Genomic DNA, 16650 nt, shown 5'->3' on the forward strand with positions numbered 1-16650 from the left:
TCAGATTAGTAAGGGATTGCTTAAGGTGGAATGTGAGTGGGAAGGGAAGGTTGAGAATCACTGCTCTAGACCCAATTGTTACTGAAATATTTTTCTTGAAAAAATTGTCATCGGCCCATTTCCTTTGGAGTTATGAAACCGTCCACATAATGAGTCAATGAGGGACGATTAAAACAGTGGTTTTCAAACTTTTCCTGTTCTTACATTTTATTCCTCTTAAAATGAATTCTAGCGTTGCATTTTCTTTTGGTACGTCTCTCACCTCTCAATGACCTTGTGTCTTGGGTCTTCACCTCTGACCTCACTCACCTCCCTTCTTTGGACACACAATCCTTCATTAAAATCTATTTGAACGAAGCCATTGGAATGCTTCAAGATGTTCAGCCCCCAAGCCTGAACCCCAGTTAAGCTTGTTGGACACGCAACACTTGATATTACCTTTTGCCACAGGGAATCCCTTGAAGCCAAGCAAGAGCAGGCAGCCACGAACCAACAGTTACCCAGCTGGCCCTGGTTCAGGTCATGGGCGCTCATACCATCAACGAAGAGGTGAGGGCTGTTGCAGATTTCCTGTAGGAAGGAGCAGAGAGTACATCAGAGACAACCCTACAAAGTCCCGAGAGGGAACGGAATATCTTTCCTCCTGCAAAGGCAGAACCAGGGGCCATTTTGGTACGAGGAGCAATCTCTTCACGAAGGCTGAGGATCCCTGTAATCCTCCTAAAGGTTCGTTGGAAGTTCAATCCTTGAATGGATCCAAGCCTGTGGATAGCTTACCAGTTAGCACAGTGGTTCTCAACCTTCCCTTCCCACCCACATCCCACTTTAAGCAATCCCTTACTAATCACAGAGTACCGATGGCGTAGGGATTACTTAAAGTGGGATGTAAATGGAAAGAAAAAGGTTGAGAACCATTGGGTTAGCACATCACTGTTACAGCACCCAGGGACAGGGGATCAAATCCCGCGCTGTCTCTAAGGAGTTAGTACGTTCTCCTGGTGTCTGCGTGGGTTTTACCCAGGGGCTCTGGTTTACTCCCACCATTCGAGATGTACCAGGGTTGTAGGTTAATTGGGTGACATGGGCTCGTGAGCCGAAATGGCCTGTTATGGTGCAGTATGGCTAAAAAGAATGTTTGGAATCACCAAGAAGAAAAGCAATGAGATGGTGGAAAGACTCAGCAGGTCCGGCAGCATATCCACGGATGGAAATCTTTCTGGACCAGTTACCAAAACTAAGTAGGAAGAGGTGTTACCACTGCAGACTGTGGTGGTGGGAGAGGGGGGGGGGAGGTTTGGGGTGGGGTGGGTAGGAAGTTCGTGAAAAGAAAGGAGCAGAATCAAGTTTATTGTCATGAACGTGTGTCAAAAAAAAAAATTGTGGCTCTGCCATTGGTGCGGACCCGCGGAGAGCAGGGAGTGGAGACACAGCGCTTCCCCACGGTCCAACTACTGACAGCACCCGTGTCGGCTTTAAACAGCCTGTTAAAGGAGCTGAATGTGTTTTATTTAAAATCCTGAGATCGCAGGTTCTGGGCCCAAGATGGTGGAGCCTGTGCTCGAAAGCAGCCCCTCAAGGGGATGCAGAGCACAAGACAATGGGAAGAACAGGAGAAACAGAGGAGATGACTGTCCACTAGTGACCACGGGGATTGACCTGCCAGGGGCCCTGTGGCTGAAGAACGCACAGGAAACGGGCCGTTAGGGATTCGAGGCGAGGAATCCACGCAGGCTGCTATCGACTGCAGTCTGTGGGGGGGGGGGCTCGCTCCAGGCTGCGGACTGCTGGAGACCGGCTGAAGGGGCACCAGGTATCGAAAGCGGGACGCGAGAGGGTGCCGAGAGTGCTGGAGGCTTCCTGATCACGCTGGAGGTTTGGAGCGGAGCTCGGTTAACTGATGGTGCGGACTGAAGTCTGTGTGACTGTGAAGGCTGTGGGAGCGCTGGAAGTTATTCCACAGACGCTCAGTGACACTGGGGGGTGGGGGGGACGGGGACTCTTTTGCTTCTCTTTCTTTGACTGTAAAGGGACGGCAGGCAATTTCTGCTGAAGGCAAAGCTTTGTCTGCCTTACAGTAGACTAAACTCAATTTTCTGTACTATCATACCTGTTTTATTACATATAAAGAAAGGAATCTTGGGCAACCTTATGGGCGAGAGCTACAAACTGACTAAATTTAAAATTCGCTTTGTTGCTGTGGCCAAAAAGTATAAAACAATCACTTGGAAATGTGACTCTCCCCTTCTAATTGTGCTTTGGGCCGCGGAGTTACGTAGTTGTATACCCATGGAGAAAAGTACTTAACAACTTAAAGCATAAAAAATGTACATTCATTAAAATATGGCAACCATATTTAGATTATGTAGGGGTCCAATTATAAATTTGACCCTTCAATGTTTGTGACGATGTGACATTCCAGAAAATGAATTCTGGAAAATGAGAGGTGGGGGGAGGGAATTTTATAAATATTTAATATATTTGAGTGTATAAAAATGTAAAGATTGTGTGAATGTATTTATGGAAAATGAAATATAAAATATTCATAAAGAAAAAGAATCTTGAATCTTGTTTGGAGACAACGTTATTGCAATTCTGTAAATAACCGATATTAAAAGAATAACTAGCGCAAAGAAGGAAAAAAGTTTGTAAATGATAGACCAAAAGTTTTAAAACTGAGGTCTTGTCTAACCCTTTGACTTATGAACAGAGTTGTTCACCTATATTGGCCAGAAAGTTTACATGGACTCAGTTCCTAGTTTTTCTGGCAACTCGTGGTAAATCTGCAGAATGTGTTGTCAGAGGCGGTTGTGGGGGCCAGGTCATTGGGTGTATTGAAGGCAGAAATCGATAGGCTCCTGATGAGCCGGGGCATCAAAGATTATGGGGAGAAGGCCGGGCCGTGAGGCTGTGGGAAAATGGATCAGCTCAAGATTAAACGGTGGGGCAGATTCAATGGGCTGAATGGTCTATTTCTGATCCTTGTTCCATATATCCATCCTTCTCTCATCAGTTTCTTTTTAAATCTATCCCCTCCCACCTGAAACCAATGCCATCCAGTTTTACCCTCCCCTACCCTTGGGAAAAGGTTGCATCTGTGTCCTCTTGAGTTTATGGATCTTTGTAAGGTCACCCCCTACCCAGCCTCAAGGGAACAAAGGTTACTTGTGAGCTGTTCTGGCCTCCTTAATTGAGGAAGGAGGTACTGGCTTTGGAGGCTATGCAGAGAAGGTTCACTGGGTTGATTCCAGAGAAGAGGGGATAGCCTTGAGGCACTTGGGATTCATAAGAATGAGAAGAGACCTTTTAGAAACAAGTAAGATTATGGAACCGGATGTAAACACTGTCTTCATTGTTGAGGTCTTTCATGGCTTGTTTCAGCATCATGCTGAAGAAGATAGTAAAGAGGGCTGGTGCGAGGACGCAGCCTTGCTTCACGCCGTTGTCAATGGAGAAAGGTTCGGAGAGCTCATTGGTGTATCTGACCCGGCCTTGTTGGTTTTTGTTCAGTTGGATGTTTACATCCGGTACCACACGGATGGCAGTCTCTTCAATCTGAGGCGCCTGCAAGCCCACACCAAGACACAAGAGCAACTTGTCCGTGAACTACTCTTTGCAGACGATGCCACTTTAGTTGCCCATTCAGAGCCAGCTCTTCAGCGCATGACGTCCTGTTTTGCAGAAACTGCCAAAATGTTTGGCCTGGAAGTCAGCCTGAATAAAACTGAGGTCCTCCATCAGCCAGCTCCCCACCATGACCACCAGCCCCCCCACATCTCCATCGGGCACACAAAACTCAAAATGGTCAACCAGTTTACCTAGCTCAGCTGCACCATTTCATCGGATGCAAGGATCGACAAAGAGATAGACAACAGATTCGCCAAGGCAAATAGCGCCTTTGGAAGACTATAGACAATAGACAATAGGCAATAGGAGTTGGAGTAGGCCCTTCGGCCCATCGAGCCAGCACCGCCATTTTACACATCATGGCTGATCACAACCATCAGTACCCCTTTCCAGCCTTATCCCCATAACCCTTAACTCCTTTGCCCACTAGAGTCTTATCTAACTCTCTTTTGAACATAGTCAGTGAATCTGCCTCTACCACCCTCTGTGGCAGAGCATTCCACAGATTCACACTTCTCTGGGTAAAAAAATGCTTTCTCATCTCCGTCCTAAAGGGCCTTCCCTGTATTCTTAAACTATGCCCTCTAGTCCTCGTCTCCCCCATCATTGGGAACAAGTAATCAGACTTCACCTTGTCTATCCCCCTGATGATTTTGTATACCTCAATCATGTCCCCCCTCATCCTTCTAAACTCCAATGGATACAAGTCCAGTTTTTCTAGCCTTGCTGCATATGACAACCCTGCCATCCCTGGAACTAACCTTGTAAATCTGCGCTGCACACCCTCTATAGCTAGTATGTCCTTCCTCAAGTTTGGAGACAGAACTGGACGCAATACTCCAGGTGGGGTCTCACCAGGGCCCTGTATAACTGCAGAAGGGCGTCTCTGTTCCTATACTCTTTATGAAAGCCAACATGCCATTAGCCTTCTTCACAGCTTTCTGAACCTGCATGGTAGCCTTCAGTGACCGGTGAACAAGTACTCCCAGATCCATTTGCTCCTCCCCACTCCCTAGCTTGTCTCCATTTAAATAATACTCAGCTTTCCTATTATTGCCCCCAAAATGGATAACCTCACATTTGCTTACATTGAACGTCATTTTCCATTCAGCAGCCCACTCCCCCAACCTGTCCAAGTCCCTCTGCATTTTCCTGACATCCTCCTCACACCCCACACCGCCACCCAGTTTCGTGTCATCTGCAAATTTGCTCAAGTTATTAATAATCCCCTCATCCAAATCATTTACATAAATTACAAACAACTGAGGACCCAATACCGATCCCTGAGGCACTCCACTCGTCACATCCTGCCATCCTGAAAAAGACCCGCTTACCCCAACCCTTTGTTTCCTATTTCTTAACCAATTTCCTATCCATGTCAGCACCTTACCTCCAATACCATGCTCCCTGATCTTGCCCACTAGTCTCCCGTGCAGTACCTTATCAAAGGCCTTCTGGAAGTCCAAATACACCACATCCACTGGCTCTCCCAAGTCCACCCTCTTTGTTACATCCTCGAAAAATTCCAGAAGGTTAGTCAAGCATGACTTACCCTTAAGGAATCCATGCTGACTAGCCCTTATACTATTATTACTGACTAAGTGTTCTGCTATTACTCCTTTTATGATAGATTCCAATATCTTCCCCACCACTGACGTCAGGCTGACCGGTCTATAATTTCCCGTTTTCTCCCTCCCTCCCTTCTTAAAAATCGGCACCACATCAGCCACTCTCCAATCCTCAGGGACCTCCCCCGAATCTATGGAACTTTGGAAAATGTCGACCAGTGCTTCCACAATTTCCATAGCAACTTCTTTAAGCACCCTGGGATGCAGCCCATCAGGCCCTGGGGATTTATCAGCCCTCAGTCCCAACAATTTACTCACAACCTCCTGTTTCTGGATCCGGATATCTATTAGATCCCCTACTTCCCCAGGAAAGTTCCCCAAGTCTCTTGATACCGCATGACCACTACCCCCTAACTGACCATAACCTATATCCTCCTTGGTGAAGACAGTTGCAAAGTATTTGTTAAATTCCTCAGCCATCTCCTTATTTCCGGTAATAATTTCACCCTTTTCCATTCTTAATGGACCAATTTTAGACCGAACCAATTTCTTCCTCTTCACATATTTAAAAAAGCTTTTGCTATCCTCCATTATATTATTTGCTAATTTCCTCTCGTACTTCATTTTCCCCTCTCTTATGGCTTTCTTAGTTACCCTCTGATGCTCTTTGAAGGTTTCCCAATCCTCTAACTTCCCACTCCGCTTCGCTATCCTATACTTACTCCCTTTGGATTTGATATTACACTTGATTTCATTAGTTAGCCTCTGGAAAAACAACCACCTGAAGAAACACACAAAGATCAGCGTGAACAGAGCCGTTGTCATACCCACACTCCTGTTCGGCTCCGAATCATGGGTCCTCTACCGGCATCACCTACGGCTCCTAGAACGCTTCCATCTGCTCCATCCTCAACATTCATTGGAATGACTTCATCACCAACATCGAAGTACTCGAGCTGGCAGAGTCCACAAGCATCGAATCCACTCTGCTGAAGACCCAACTGCGCTGGGTGGGTCACGTCTCCAGGATGGAGGACCATCGCCTTCCCAAGATCGTGTTCTATGGCGAGCTCTCCACTGGCCACCGAGACAGAGGTGCACGAAAGAAGAGGTACAAGGATTGCTTAAGGAAATCCTTGGTGCCTGCCACATTGACCACCACCAGTGGGCTGATATCGCCTCCAACCGTGCAACTTGGCGCCTCAGAGTTCGGCGGGCAGCAACCTCCTTGAAAGAAGACCGCAGAGCCCACCTCACTGACAAAAGATAAAGGAGGAAAAATCCAACACCCAACCCCAACCAATCAATTTTCCCTTGCAACCGCTGCAACCGTGCCTGCCTGTCCCGCATCAGACTTGTCAGTCACCAACGAGCCTGCAGCAGACGTGGACATTACCCCTCCATAAATCTTCGTCCGCGAAGCCAAGCCAAAGAAAAAGAAAAGAAGATTATGGAAGGGATAGACAAGATAGAAGCAGCTTCAAGATTCAGGTGAGTAGATTTAAGATGGAGATGAAGAGGAACTGGCTTTCTGAGAGAGTGGTGAAGGGATAATGGCTGGTTATAGAGACTCTGATGGATCGGTGGTTAGAGCACTGGGTCGTGAGTTCGATCCTTGCTGGGGCCTCATTTTTGTGCGGGTCACTGGACAAAGTGGCGACTCTCTTACAATAGACAAAGTTAAAGAATTTCATGCATGTTACATTCTAAATATAGTGTAACGTGACAATAATGGAACCTTTAATCTTTTACTTCAGAGTGTGGATGAACAGAGGGACCTTGGGGTGAAAATCCGTGCATCCCTCAACGTCACTGCACAGACTGATAGTTAAGAACGCCTATGGGACACTGGGCTTCATTAATAGAGGGACTGAGTTCAGGAGGAGAGAGGTCATCTTGCAACTCTACAAATCTCTGATGAGACCACACACAGAATATTCTGTTCAGTTCTGTTCACCTCATTACAAGAAGGATGTAGAAGAAATGAAGAGGGTGCAGAGGAGATTTACCAGGATGTCACCTGGATTGGAAAATAAGTCTGATGAGGAAAGGTTAGCAGAATTGGGACTTATCTCTTTGGAGCGTAGAAGGATGAGAGATCTGTAAGATTATGAGAAGCATAGATAGGGCAAGAATAGCAAACACCAAAGGACATATGTACAAAGTGAAGGGAAGGAAGTTTAAGGAAGGCACATGGATGGAAGAAAAATAAAGGGTTACGGGTAGGGAGGGTTTAGTATTTTATTTTAAGGAATATATGGGTTGGCAGAGCATCGAGGGCTGAAGGGCCTGTACTGTGTCCAGGGCCAGATCATTTGGTTGTCCAGAGGGTTGTTAACTTGGGCTGCAACATCACAGGCACCAGACTTCACTCCATCGAGGACGTCTACAAGAGATGGTGTCATAAGAAAGCAGTCTCTATCCTCAAAACCTCCCAACCCCCAGGCCATGCCCTCTTCACTCTGCTACCATCAGGGAAAAGGTACAGGAGGCTAAAGACGAGCACCCAGTGGCACAAGGACAGTTTCTTCCCCACTGCCATCAGATTCTTGAATGATCAATGAACCAAAGACACTGTCTGACTTTGAGTTTTTGTGCATTATTTTGATAAGGTGGTTTATAGGAATGTTTGCAGGTGACTCATCCATGACAAATTCTGGTTCTGAGTGGTGATCCTACTGAACAGCGGAGCAGGCTCGATAGGCCGGATGGTGAACTCCTGCTCCTATTCCGTATGTTTTTATCAAGAGTTAAATGTCAATTATCTTACATCAGACCCAGTTGGGCGGGGGAGGGGGGTGGGGTGGGGGAGAACAGAATGAAAGGCAAGATCCATGACAGGATGGAAAAGTAAATATCAAAGTAAGGGAGAGGCAGTGCAACCTGACAACCATCCAGAGAAATGAGAATGCAAGAAGATCACATGGGAGGAATGCTGTAAACCTTGAGTGTAAATGCTAGAAGGAGATCACGTCCAGTATGCCATCAGAAACCTTGGCAAATTTCTGTAGATGCCTAGTGGCTGACCGGCCTGGAATGGGGAAACCATTACCCCTAAGTGTAAAGCCCTGCAAAAGGTAGTGGACACAGCCTGGGGCATCACGGGTAAAACCCCTCCCCACCATTGAGAACATCTACGGGACCACTGCCGTCAGAGAAAAGGAGCAATCGTCAAGGAGCCTACCACCCAGGACGCGCTCTGCTCTTGCCACAGGACGCGTACCACTAGATCCAGGAATATCCACCCTTTCACCACCAGATTCCTGAACAACAGATTCATTCAGAGACTCATTTAAAGACTCTTAGGTTGATCCTTTATTTATTACTGAATATTGAAGAGTGGGTGGCCCGGTTAGCGCAACGCTATTACAGCACTAGCGACCCAGGATAGAATCCCGTGCTGTCTGTAAGGGGTTGGTACGTTCTCCCCATATTACACCTACATCTGCACAGTCAGGTTTTTTCTTTGTTCGGATGCCTGCCGACATTTACCTTGGTGAAGGGTCGGGTGGGAAGGGGTGGTAAGGACAGGAGGCCGTGCCATTTATGGCACTGGGGGAATTAAAGAGACAGGTAATTGAAAACTTGGTGCCCCTCTACATTCAGTCTTCTTCACGTAGGAGAAACGCAAAGACTGGAGGTGCTGGAATCGCGAGCTGCCGGAGGGACTCGGTGGCCGTGGAAAAAAATGCTATTGTGCACACATGGAGAATATCCTTCGTGAACTCATTCAAGTCACGCCCCACAGCAATGCCCTTCAGCCCAGGATGCCGTGCTGTCTTTTCCACAACAATCTAATTCTTCCCAACCTCCATCCCATAATCCTCTTATTTTTTCTTGCTTCCTTGTGCCCGTCCAAGAACCTACTGAATGCCCCTATTATATTGCAGCCTCCACCACCACCCTCAGCATAGCAGAACTCTCCGGATAGGAGAACTTACCTCGGACGTCTCCCCTAAACTTCCCTCCAATTCATCTTGAACAGATGTCCTCTGGTATTTGCAACTGCCAGTCCAGGTGGAAAAGATGCTGGCTGACTGCTCTATCTAAATCCTCCATCATATTATACATATTTTATCTGGACAGGAAGACCTCATCTTGGGAACACATGTGGCGGGATTTTTTTTTAAATATCGGGACTGGAATCTTGTACACTTCCCTTACGTCACTTCTCACCCTTTGTCGTTCCAAAGAGAAAAGCCCAAGGTCTGTCAACCTTACTTCGTAAGGAATCCACGTTATCCAGGCCTCTGTCTCAAACCTGTCCAACTCCTCTGGAATTAGCAGAACCGCTAAATAAAGGCTGGTCCCACTAGGATAGAATAAGTATTGGCTCCGTCTGCTTGGGAACAAGAGAGAAAGCATGCAAGACTGCACAGAGGTGGAGGGTGGACAGATGTGAGAGCACGCACTTACGCTTGGAACCTGGGATTGAAACGAACATATGTGTGAAAGCATTAAAAACCAGTGGAGAGCGAGGAAAGGAGACACTGCAGGGTCCTGCTGTCTGGTCCTACTGCTGACAGCTCCACTCAGACTTTAAATGGCCTGTTAAAGGAGTTGGCAGTGTTTTCTTCTAAAGGCCTACGACTGCGGGATCTGCGCCCAAGATGGCTGCACCTCGAGGGGGTTGCAGACTCCAGGGAGGCAGAGGGACTGGCGCAGGGCACCAGAAAATGGGCAGAATGCCCTCGCCCTCTCGTTGGAGAGGTAGGGCAGACGGCCCTACGGGATCACGGAGGTGGACCATGGGGGGGGGGGAGGTCCTGCTGCTGAAGAGCACACGGGCTGACGGCAAGGAACCCCCACTGACTGCAAGCACCTGGCAACTTGAGGTCAAGGGATCCATCTGCGGACAGCTGGACACTGGGGTACCAGGCATCGGAACGGGGATGCAAGAGGGCGCCAAGGGCAGCAGGGGCTCCCGAGGGGCCTCGGGCGCCAAAGGCTTCCCGATTGTGTTGGAGGTTCAGATCTGGAGCTCAGGTAGGCAATGGTTCGGTCTGAAATCTCTGCGGCTGCAGAGGCTACAGGAGCACGGGAGGCAAATCAACAGGCACTCAGTGACTCTGAAAGGACTCTCTTTTGCTTCTCTTTCTCTGACTACAAGGACATTTCTGCTGTTGTGGCAGACTAAATAAAATTTTGTGTAATATCTTTGGCTTGGCTTCGCAGACGAAGATTTATGGAGGGGTATGTCCACGTTGCTGCAGGCTTGTTGGTGACTGACAAGTCCGATGCGGGACAGGCAGACACGGTTGCAGCGGCTGCAGGGGAAAATTGGTTGGTTGGGGTTGGGTGTTGGGCTTTTCCTCCTTTGTCTTTTGTCAGTGAGGTGGGCTCTGCGGTCTTCTTCAAAGGAGGTTGCTGCCCGCCAAACTGTGAGGCGCCAAGATGCACGGTTGGAGGCGAGATCAACCCACTGGCGGTGGTCAATGGGACAGGCACCAAGAAATTTCTTTAAGCAGTCCTTGTACCTTTTCTTTGGTGCACCTCTATCATGGTGGCTAGTGGAGAGCTCGCCATATAACACGATCTTGGGAAGGCGATGGTCCTCCATTCTGGAGACGTGACCCACCCAGTGCAGTTGGGTCTTCAGCAGTGTGGATTCGATCTGTATCACATCTGTTTTATTACATGACAATAAAAAAATCTTGAAAATAGCAGCTCAGGATACAAGTTGGCATCCACCCACATCAGCCAGGGTATTTAAAATTTAGCTAATGCATCAGTAATTGTGCTTTTTGGAGCAATTTCACTTCTTGGCTTTTCTGGGAAGGAAATTTACTGCCTTCACAATTGAACCCAACAGCAGACTACAGGCCCTTCAGCCCTCGATGTTGTGCCAACAGTGGGCAGCGCAGCTCCGTTTCAGCGCTAGCAGTCTAGGATCGAATCCCACATTGTCTGTGAGGAGTATGCACGCTCTCCTCATGTCTGGGTGGGTTTCCTCCCACCCTTCGAAACGTACAGGTTGATTGATGTATTTGAGGGGCACAGACTCGTGGGCCGGGAGGGCTCGAGATTGCGCTGGATGTCTTTTTTTTTAAAATATAAAGACATACAGCACGATAGCAGGCCCTTCCGGTCCACAAGCCTGTGCCGCCCAATTACATTCAATTAACCTACAACCCCCAGTTCGTTTTGAAGGGTGGGAGGAAACTGGAGCAAAATCCATGCAGACATGAGGATAATATACAAACTCCTCACAGACAGAGGCAGGTTCAAAACGTGGGTCGCTGGCGTTGTAACAGCGTTGCGCTAACAGCTGAACTAACCGTGCCGCCCCTTATGTTAAAATTAAATTAACACAAGGCACATGGAGGAAACTCTACAGTAGTCAAGGTTGTGTTTGATGTCATGTATGTACTCTGACAATAAATCTGAATCTGGAGAATCAATAAACGCTGACCGGTCAAGCAAAGCAACTAAACTCACAAGTCTGTGTTTACAGTCCAATTCCTGGTAATGAATGCGTTCTGTTTACTGTATCTGACCGATAGATGACTCCTGATCTGTCACTGTGCTTCTTAAAGAAGTTCAAGTAGCAAGGAAGAGGAAACCAGTCCTCACTGAGGGGGTCAGCAATGGAGAAGGTCAAGATCTTCAAACTACTGGGCGGCAACATCTCTGAAAGATCCATCCTGCGGTCTTCACGTCGATGCAATCACGAAGAAGGCTCGTCAGCGGCAAACACTTTGCTGTAAGTTTGAGAAGATTTTACCAAAGACTCTTGCAAATTTCCACAGGTGCGCCACGGTGAGCATTCCGACTGGTTGCACCCTCTGGTGTTGCCAATGCACAGGACAGGAAAAGGGTGACCGTGGGTTACAAACTTAGCCAGCGTCATCACAGGCGTGTCTTTGTATTATGGGCATCTACAAGAGGTGGTGTCCTAAGAAAGCAGCTTTTATCCCTCAAGAGCCCTCAGCACCCAGGCCCTGCCCTCTTCTCACTGCTACCACCAGGAAAGAGGTACAGGAACACGCCCATCGACACAAAAACCACTCCTTCCCCTCCGCCGTCAGATTTCTAAATGGACGATGAATCACAGATGCGACTGCACTTTTTTCTCCTTTTGCACTAATTATTAATTTTTTTTTTAAATATTGTAATTTAGTTTTGCACCCTGTCCTGCACAATACTGCTTTTTCCCCTGGAAGAAGGGCTCAGGCCCGAAACATCAGCGATACATCTTTGTCTCTTATAGATGCTGAAAAGTGTGGTTGAGATCCTCCAGCATTTCAGTGTGTTTTTACTCAACACTGGTACCGCAGAACAACAAATTTCGTAACGCCTGCTCACGGCAATAAACGATCCTGATGCAGTTGGGAAGTTTGTCATGCGAGCAGTCCAATGGACGTCACAGCAAGCGAGGTGGTGCAGAACTGTGAGTTCCGTAGATCAGTTAGGGCAGAGCAAAGAAAGCATTCTTTTGCAAGTAGGAGGTTCACTTAAGAGACTGATAACAGCACAAAAGAAACCGTCCTTCAATCTGATGGCTCGTGATAGCTTAGGTTACAGCACAGAAACAGGCTCTTTGGCCCTTCTAGTCTGTGCCTATTTTTCTGCCCTGTCCCACTGACCACTGCACTGACTCCTCCATACCCCTCTCACCCATGTACCTGCCCAAATGTTAAAATTGAGCCCGCATTCCCCACCTCAGCTGGCAGCTCACTCCATACTCCCACCTCTCTGTGTGTGCTTTTCCTCTTTCACTCTTAACCCATGTCCTCTGGTTTGTATCTCACCTACCCTCAGTGGAAAAAAAACGATCTACGTTTACTCTGTCTACTCCCCTCATAATTTTAAATATTTCTATCAAATCTCCCCTCATTCTTCTGTGCTCCGGGGGGACAAAGTCCTAACCTGTTTAACTTTTCCCGTAACTCAGTTCCTGAAATCCAGGCAACATCTGCACGGGGCCTTCCTGACAAAGGTGCAGTGCGGGTGGGGAGCAGGGTGAGATGAATCTTTTAAATTTCTTTCCCCCCCAAAAAATGTCATTATTGAACCGCAGTCCCTTGGAACAAAGATTTTTTAAGCCAGAGGACAGTGAATCTGTGGAATTTGTTGCCATGGGCAGATATGGAGGCCAGGTCACTGGGAGCATTTAAGGAAGAGATTGATAGATTCGTGATTAGCTGGGGCATCAAAGGTTATGGGGAGAAGGCCGGGCAGTGGGGCTGAATGGGGAAATGGGTCAACTCATGAATGAATGGTGGGTCAGACTCGATGGGCTGAAGAGCCTATTTCAACACCTGTGTCTTATGCTTTTCCAAGGTAGCGGGGGTAAGAGCTGGTTGATGGAGGGGAGGGGTGAGTGTGATGGTCTAAGCTACATTCGCAATTGTTTTGAATGTAGACATCCATCAGTTGACTTTTGATCATGTTGGAAAATACACAGGAGGGAAAGATGAACAAGTCACTGACCATGCCTTAACAGTATTATACTTGATTGCCATCTAACACACACATGGCTGATTAAAAGACAGACAATTATCAAAAGGAGAGAGAGAGAAAGAGAGAGAAAAAGGAAGAAAGAGAGAGAAAGGAAGAAAGAGAGAGAGAGAGAGAGAGAAAGAGGGAAAACCAGTTCTGCCATTTGTAGGAACAAACTTTAGTAATGTGCATTGGACTTTAGAATGTGGCGATATGGCAAGAGCTGTGTTGCCAAGGTTTTATAACACCATGGTACATGTCATCACAGTGCCCCACCCTTCTCCATTACAGTGTGATAAACCACCAGGGTTGGACAATGACTCAGTTCAGCTTGGCCGGGAGGAGACGTCCAGGAGTCCTGCATTGAACTGGATGAATTTCTTTACCCAGAGGGTGGTGAATCAGTAGAAATCCTTGGTGCAGACGGATGGGGAGGGAAAGTCGCTGGGGTTATTATGACAGAGGTAGATACATTCTTGATCAGGAAGGGAATCATGGGTAATGGGGAGAGGGCAGGAGAATGGGGCTGAAAAGGATAGTAAAATCATGATGGAATGGTAGGGCCAAATGGCCTAAATCTGCTCCTATGTTTTATGGTTTAAGACTACACAACATAGCAATAGTAAAATGGGGGCTTATGGCCACCTTGTCCATGTGATGCTTGTCTGCACTGATCCGACTAGGTCCATATCCTCTCCATACCTTTCCTATCCAAGAACCTGTCCAAATCCCTTCTCAACACTGTAACTGGACCTGCCTCCAGAACCTCTTCTGGTAACTGTTCCAGATAACCACCACTCTCTGTGTGACAACCACAGCCTTTCTCTACATCAGAGAGACTGGGCGCAGATTGGGAGATCGCTTCGCTGAGCACCTTCGCTCCATCCACACCAGTGGCAGAGACCTCCCCGTGGCCAACCACTTTAATTCTGTGTTCCACTCCCACATGTCTGTCCACGGCCTCTTGCACCATCCCACCAAGGCCACTTTTAAATTGGAGGAACAACACCTGATTTTCCGTCTGGTCCCTCTCCAGCTGGATGGCATTAACATCAGCTTTTCCCATTTCTGCTAACCCGCTCTCCTCTTCCCCTGTCCAGTTCCCCTCCCTCCCCTCACCTAACCATCCTTCCTCCCCTTGATCGCTGCTGTCCCCTCCCTCCCTTCCCCACCTATCACCTCCTGCCTTTGCAACACCTCCACCCTCTCCTACTCTTTCGTTCGGACTCTTGCTGACATTTTCCCACACCTTGATGAAGGGCTCAAGCCTGAAACGTCGGTTCTGCATTTTTACCTTTGCTACCTAAAGGACACTGCTCGACCTGCTGAGTTTCTCCAGCATCTTGTGTGTGTTTTTTTACATCAGCTATGGACATTTGTGTTTTACAACCCTCCAGTTTCTCCCCTTGAACATGTGCTCTCTCAATCTAGGTTCTTCCCTCTGGAATAAAACCCTCATAAATGCTGGAGAAACTCAGCAGGTCCCACAGCATCCAAAGGAGGGAAAGGGCTTTCAGGCCGGAGACCTTCTTCAAGGGATGGAAAAAGCAGGCAGCAGATGAGGAAAAGAAAGGGTGGGGGAGGTCATTGGAAATGGAGGAGGGAAGGTGAGAATTGATAGGGGGAGGGGGGTGACTCTGTGCGAGGGCTGTGCCAATGGTTCTGACACAAAGTCCACAGACTGCACACCAGGCTTTAATTAGCTTACACTTGTACACCGTTCTTAGTATCTCTGCTGGCTCCACGTGTCTGACTGTCCCTGATGGGGCCGGCTCGAGTATTTATATGGGCCGGTGATTGACAGCTGCCCGGGGGAGCTCCCAGCCCCCCAAGTTGCAAACCTGCAGGTACCGTGGTTTCCCCCTGCAGTAGGCCGGTTATATTGCCACACTCTGTGAACGCAGAGTTGGGGTAAAGAAGACAGATGGGAGAGGGAGGGGGAGGAAGAGGGAGGGGGAGGAAGAGGGAGGGGGAGGAAGAGGGAGGGGGAGGGGGAGGGAGAGGGAGAGGGAGAGGGAGGGGGAGGGAGGGGGAGGGGGAGGGAGAGGGAGGGGGAGGGGGAGGGGGAGGGGGAGGGGGAGGGAGGGGGAGGGAGAGGGGGAGGGAGAGGGAGAGGGAGAGGGAGAGGGAGTGGGAGGGAGAGGGAGGGGAGGGAGAGAGATGGGGAGGGAGAGAGATGGGGAGGGAGAGAGATGGGGAGGGAGAGCGATGGGGAGGGAGAGAGATGGGGAGGGAGAGAGATGGGGAGGGAGAGCGATGGGGAGGGAGAGCGATGGGGAGGGAGAGCGATGGGGAGGGAGAGCGATGGGGAGGGAGAGCGATGGGGAGGGAGAGCGATGGGGAGGGAGAGCGATGGGGAGGGAGAGCGATGGGGAGGGAGAGCGATGGGGAGGGAGAGCGATGGGGAGGGAGAGCGATGGGGAGGGAGAGCGATGGGGAGGGAGAGCGATGGGGAGGGAGAGAGATGGGGAGGGAGAGAGATGGGGAGGGAGAGAGATGGGGAGGGAGAGAGATGGGGAGGGAGAGAGATGGGGAGGGAGAGAGATGGGAAGGGAGAGAAGGCCTCTGCATGGAGGCCAGCTTAAAAACCATATTAAAAGGTCTTTCTTCCCTTTTCATGCAGACCCACAAAAGCCTGGTCCGATGTCCCCCTTCAGCCTGGAGGTGGATGGGGTGTTGATGCAGCTTTCAGGAGGCATGGCTACTGGTGCCATGACACCATACATAAGCGCCGAGCAATGGCCACTTCGTTACCCATAATCCCCCACGCAGTTGGAACTGCTCCACATTTTCCAGAATGGTTACAGCTGCGTGGGGGATTATGGGTAGGGTAGACGGCCATTGCTCTGCCATGTATCAAGCCACATGTGCCGACGAGCAGCTCCAATGGTCGAAGTGGCACCAGTGCGGCCGCCGGGGCTTTCACAGCCAGCCCCGGCAGGCTGCCCCTGTCCAGAAGGGGGGCATAGAGGGAGAGGGGTGAGTGAGATGGGTCGCAGGCTGATGACATCACCAG

The 16650-nt window shown here is 48.9% G+C and overlaps 1 protein-coding gene across 4 annotated transcripts in view; it reads right to left on the reverse strand.

The window, feature by feature from the left end:
- The window catches only part of LOC138739639 (calpain-5-like), a 101867-nt gene that overhangs the window by 40500 nt on the left and 44717 nt on the right, over positions 1-16650 (reverse strand). For all 4 annotated transcript variants that reach the window (XM_069892101.1, XM_069892104.1, XM_069892102.1 and 1 more), the window contains exon 3: positions 439-570. In XM_069892101.1, the coding sequence (XP_069748202.1) occupies positions 439-570 (132 nt within the window). The remainder of the gene's footprint in view (positions 1-438; positions 571-16650) is intronic.

This window comes from Narcine bancroftii, chromosome 7 (genome assembly GCF_036971445.1).
Source record: "Narcine bancroftii isolate sNarBan1 chromosome 7, sNarBan1.hap1, whole genome shotgun sequence".
Lineage (NCBI taxonomy): Eukaryota > Metazoa > Chordata > Chondrichthyes > Torpediniformes > Narcinidae > Narcine > Narcine bancroftii.